Here is a 5,552-nt window from a genome sequence, read left to right on the forward strand (position 1 = left end):
TCAGTCTAGGAAGGGCAAAACGGGAAAATTCGAGAAAAATTCCAGAAAATTCTTGAAAAATGGGAAAAATATAAATTAGAGGTTTTGAAATCTCAACTGAGACCTGAAAGGTGAAATTATTATGAATATAGATTGTTATGGAATTTCCCGTAAATAAAGGTTTTTTGGGAAAATATTGGAAAAATCGAAGGAAAGCAATTATTTTAATTAGTTAGAGACCTCAATAATTCTAGAAAAAAATATGGATAAATTGTCTAAATATTTATTTGAGTTTATAAAATTGGTTTTAGGCCTTGAAAACTCAGGAATTAATTTTAGGAAATTTATTGTTCCAGCAGTTGCTCCCACAGAGGCCCAATCGGAGAAAATTCAAAATAAATAGTTAGAGGTAGAGAAAAATTTTGAAAACTTTCAGATCATATCCTTATATGAAAAAGGGATTTTTCATGGAGTGAAAAGAATTTTTGGAGGCCTGGGAAAATTATGGTATGCTACTAGTGAATAGTAACTGATAAAGTTTCCAAATGGTTTGGGATTGTGATTTGGTTTGTAGGCCATTTTTTTGGACCATCCTAAACCATTTGTGGACTCCATATTGAGCCCAATTGGGGCCCAATTTTGTGTATCTTTTGGATCCTACTATTTAATTAAAATAAAATCCAATTTTCATATGATAATCTAGGAATATTCTAGTGAAAAGCTACTTGGACAAATCTGAATGTGTCTTGCATTGAATGGCAGCCAAGTAACCTCCTTAAGTGGCATTTTGAGTGCCTAAAATTGGGGGAAAATGGTAGGAAATTTTGTCCATAAATACCCCCTAAATACAAGAAAAAGGTGTCAAATTGGAAAACTAAGGGGAGGTTCTACTCAACTATTTTCTAGACCTATTGACCAAATTTCTTGAGCATTTTGGGGGCAAGGAAACAACAAGCTATTGTCAAGGAAGCATCAGGGTATGTCTAATGTAACATACTATTTTAAAAAGAATGTAATTAATATATATAATAATATTTTATTACTTTTTACCGAAAAAAAACAAACAACTTTCCACCGAATTTGATGAAAAGTTGTGGCTTTTGACTTAGGAATAGAATTTAGGGGAGAGGGTAGTAAATGAGGTTGGAAAAAATGGAATGTAGTACATGAAAGAAGAATGTTAGGATGGAGTATTAAATGAAGAGAAGAAAAAGGAAAAGAAGGAACGGATGAAGGAAGAATGTTGAGGAAGAGTAGTAAATGAAGGTGAAAAAATTGGCAATAGTATTAATTGAAGAAGGAAAAAGGGAGGACGCAGGTTGGAAAAAAATTATAGGGGACAATATAGGATGAAGAAAATAGGAAGGGGCGGTGGAAAGAATTGAATATGGGGCTATTAAATACCTTCACCCCAGTTGATTTTCAAGCCAGAGGAAGAGAGACGGAAGAGGAAGAGAGAGCGAGAGAAGAGAAAAGAGAGTGAGAAGCAGAGGAAGAGAGAGAGAGCTGAGTTACAGAGTACGTGACATGTTTTGGGGATCATTTAGGTACACAAAACTACTTCTTTTCATCAAATTTTCTTTATGAATATTTTCTATACATTTACAGCTTCATATTATTAGTATCATTATAATGTTTAGAGAAAAATTTACCGTTTGAATATGGAGTATATGTAGAGTTTTGAAAATATATGACCATAGAGATTTAAACATATATTATTAAGGAATTTTAATCGATTTACATTTGTTCAATGACTTTTAGGAACTTTAAATTAAGATTTTAGTTGAAAAATTTGTTACCCAGAGATATAGAATATTTTTACCAATTAAATTTAAGTTAAATAATTTATTTGATTTATTTAACATACTATTAAGATTTTAATTGGTTTGAATATTAAATATGTGAAAGATATATTGTTAAAATAATTTTTGAAGTCTTGAAAAATTGTAAATTGAGAATTTTGTGAAATTAGATAAAATCACAGTTTGTTTATAATTCAAAGAAGTTGTTTGGTTTGAGAAAAATTTTTAAAGGAGACTATAATAAATAATTCAGAATTTTAATATAAAATATTTAGATTTTGGGTAATAAAAATATATTTACTTAAGTTGTTAAATTTAAATAGCCTTATATGTAAATTATATTTTTCAAAATAATATTATATCTATTATAAATGGATAGATTTGGGAGAGTTAATATATTTATGTTATTTTGGTTTAGAGGGTAGTTTTAGAATTTTAGAGTAGTTTTAGAGTAGTTTTGAGTTTTACATTAATAAATATTTATATGCAATTTTGTAGACTCTTGAGAATTTTAGAGTAATCTTTGTGTGGTTATTTGTAAGCTAAAGAGTACTAGGTAACTCTGAAAATTCTTTCTTGTACATGTGAATTGTGTATGATTATATTGTGGATTTATTAATTTTTATATCATATTGAAATATAATGTAATGTTATGATTTTTTTAATAAATGTTTTGGTATGTTACTTGATTTTATTAAGATTTATTGCTAGTAATTATGATCAATATTTAAATATTTTAATAGCTATGAAATTATCATGAGTTGCTGTTAAATGGTACATGAATTTTATTTCTCTCTTATTTTTAATAATATATTTGAGAACATATTTATGATGTACCATTATTTGCATATGACATGCATTGTTGGGCTAAGGATAGAAGGAGATTTGTATGGATATAAATTACCACGTGGTATGCCATCACTCGGTGCACAGTGGATAGCACTTGTCAAGGCCCCTTCTTCCATATTTTCCTTTAGCTGGGAACTCGTTGGAGCTGTGCGACATGTGACACCTCCCTATTCGTAAAGGAGGGGAGTTATAGTCTAAGCTTGAGCTCTATATCTTTGGCCGGATATATCTCTAGATCAATAAGCTTGGAATAATTCGGTAAAATGGATTAATTCCTATCGAACTATATGTTAGCCTATGGCTCTAGCTAGCAGTATGAGAGTAGACGGTGATATAAGGGAGGCAGCATATTGCATTATTTTTTAGATATATTGGAAATATGATATTAGTATATTGTTGAATCAAAAATGAAATTGAGTTGAATGTATCAAATCCGTGATTTTCATATATATATATATACACACATAAATAGATTTTTGTTTATCATATATGGTTTGCCTGTATAGGTTAGAATTTCAGTAGTTACTGAGACGTTTGATCTCACTCTTTATATTAACAATTTTCAGGCGAGGGATCTAGTAGGAATCAAGGGAAGGCACCAATAGAGTGAGCCGTGAAGGCTTCTATACTCCTCGGACACATGCTATGTTATATTTTTAATTTCCATAACTAGAAGACTTTAATAGTTTATTTTGTTGTTATGTTAGAAACATTTTGAAATTATGACTTGTTTGAAGTGTCAGTAACGTATGGATTTTTATATGAAATATTTTATTGGGTATATGGATATAATTATATGAGGTGTTACATTTTTTGTATCAGAGCTACAACGTTCCATGGCTTTTTATTTGAGTATAGTGAAATAATTTTTTAAAAAAGGTTTTGGGAAAAAAATTGGCTACAAGTCATGGCAATTTAAATATAATAACATGTGCACTTCCTTTTAGTTTTTAGATTAAAAGTTTATTTTAATAACTCTGTTTAGTTTACCTAGTGTCCATCTGCTACTCTTCATAGGAGGGAAGAATGGTGAACATTAACCTATGTCGTGAGTATTGATCGGAGAGTGAGGAGACATGAGGACGAGCTAGTGGCAATCAAAGGTCAGTGTGATAGCCATCAAGAAGAAAATGGCCCAGTTAATGATGAAGCTCCCAGTGACCACCAGTCCATAGGTGATACTCTTAGAGGCACTGAATCAAAAGTTGATAGCAGGGCACATTCTCAACACGACCTTGCATGTATCACACTGCTCTGGGAAAGTTTTAGGAAGTTTGATCCTCCTAAGTTTGAGGACAGGTTGAATCCATCTAAAGCTAAAGAATGGATCGAAAGGGTGGAGACTATATTCAGAATAGTAATCTGCACCTCGTAGGAAAAAGTGCAAGTTGCTGAGTAGCTGTTACAAAAGGCAGTAAGGAAGTGGTGGGACAGCATTAAACCTTTTGAGAGTGCAGAAATGACTTCGGAAAGGTTCAAGGAGAAATTCTTCCAACATTATTATCCTAATGCCCTTAGAGCTGATCAAGAAGCAGAATTCTATGCTTTCAACCAAGGGAACTTAAATGAGGAAGACTTCATCGCTCGATTCCTTGAGTTAGTCAAATATACTACTTATCCATAGATGTAACATAACTTGAAGTGGATGGCTGATAGGCTACTGGAAAAGGCCAAACCAGAATTAAGAACAACTCTAGCACTCTTGGAGATTAATGATTTTGAAAATACGTGCACCAAATTACGTATCATTGCTAGAAGAACGAGAGAAGAAGAAGCTGAGAAGAGGAAGGACTCTTATATAAGGTCCATTCCATGCATGAAACCTACGAGAGGAATCGGTAAGAAGAATACTTACAGCTTCAACAACTCCAAGAAGCAATTTAATCAGCCCTCAAGGAATCAATTTGGTGGACCTTCGAGGAGTCAATTCAGTAGACCCTTGAGGAATCAATTTAATGGACCTTTGAGAAGTCAGGTTAGTGGGGGACAGAGCTCTTACAGGAGTTATACAGCTCCTATCACTAGCACTGCCAATAGTCAAAAGTGTGCCAAGTATGGGAAGATGCATCAAGAAAATTGTATAATCTGCTTCAAGTGCAAGAAACTGGGCCACATTTTCAAATTCTGTAAGGAAGGCTCACGAGGGGTCAATAATACTAGAGCTGCAGTCCCAGGAAGAGTGTTCGCACTATCTCAACAAGAAGCTGACACTTCCCCCAATTTGATCAAAGGTATTCTTAAACTCGAAGGCTTTAAAACTCAAGCTTTATTTGATTCTGGTGCAACACACTCATTTATATCTGATGATTATGTGTCTCGTTTAAGTATTCATATGTATGAATTGCCTTGTGATGTGATTGTCTCTACACCAGCAGGAGTCTCAGTGAAAACTTCTAAAGCATGCTTGAATTGTATGATTGAATTTGAGGGTAGGACTTCTACTATAGACCTTGTTTGTCTACCCTTAAAGGGTATTGATCTGATTGTAGGAATGGATTGGTTATCAACAAATGGCACCACCCTAGATTGTAGAAGGAAGACCATTTCTTTGCCGGTCTCCTTTGCAAGTTCTAGTGGGCAACAACTGTTGTCTTTTATGCAAGTTGAAAAGTGTATTTGAAAGGGTTGTCAAGCCTATATAGTGTTCTTCTTTGTTTAGACAGAAGCTGAAAAGGCGTAGATGAGATTGCAGTGGTGAGTGAATTCCTGGATGTGTTTCTGATTTAGCCTAATTATTCTATGTTATTTCATATCATTTTAAGGGTATTTATCATAGATTTTGGCTCCTTTTGATGATAATTGTGCTTAATTTAGATTAAGAGTCCTTGCTTTGAGTTAGTGTCTTTTTGAGGTTAAGATTGTCATAATTGGTTATTAATTGTATTCAGTTGATTTCTAGGACAATTGATGCTTCAAATTGTT

At 32.9% G+C, this 5,552-nt stretch overlaps 1 protein-coding gene across 1 annotated transcript; it reads left to right on the forward strand.

The window, feature by feature from the left end:
* Nucleotides 1-4,275: 4,275 nt before the first annotated feature.
* Nucleotides 4,276-5,250, forward strand: LOC114754179 (uncharacterized). The gene has a single exon (XM_028942945.1). It carries the CDS (start codon nt 4,276-4,278, stop codon nt 5,248-5,250), a length of 975 nt encoding a protein of 324 aa, XP_028798778.1.
* Nucleotides 5,251-5,552: the final 302 nt, after the last annotated feature.

Source organism: Neltuma alba, unplaced genomic scaffold (genome assembly GCF_004799145.2).
Source record: "Neltuma alba isolate B1F8T4 unplaced genomic scaffold, ASM479914v2 tig00010095_pilon, whole genome shotgun sequence".
Lineage (NCBI taxonomy): Eukaryota > Viridiplantae > Streptophyta > Magnoliopsida > Fabales > Fabaceae > Neltuma > Neltuma alba.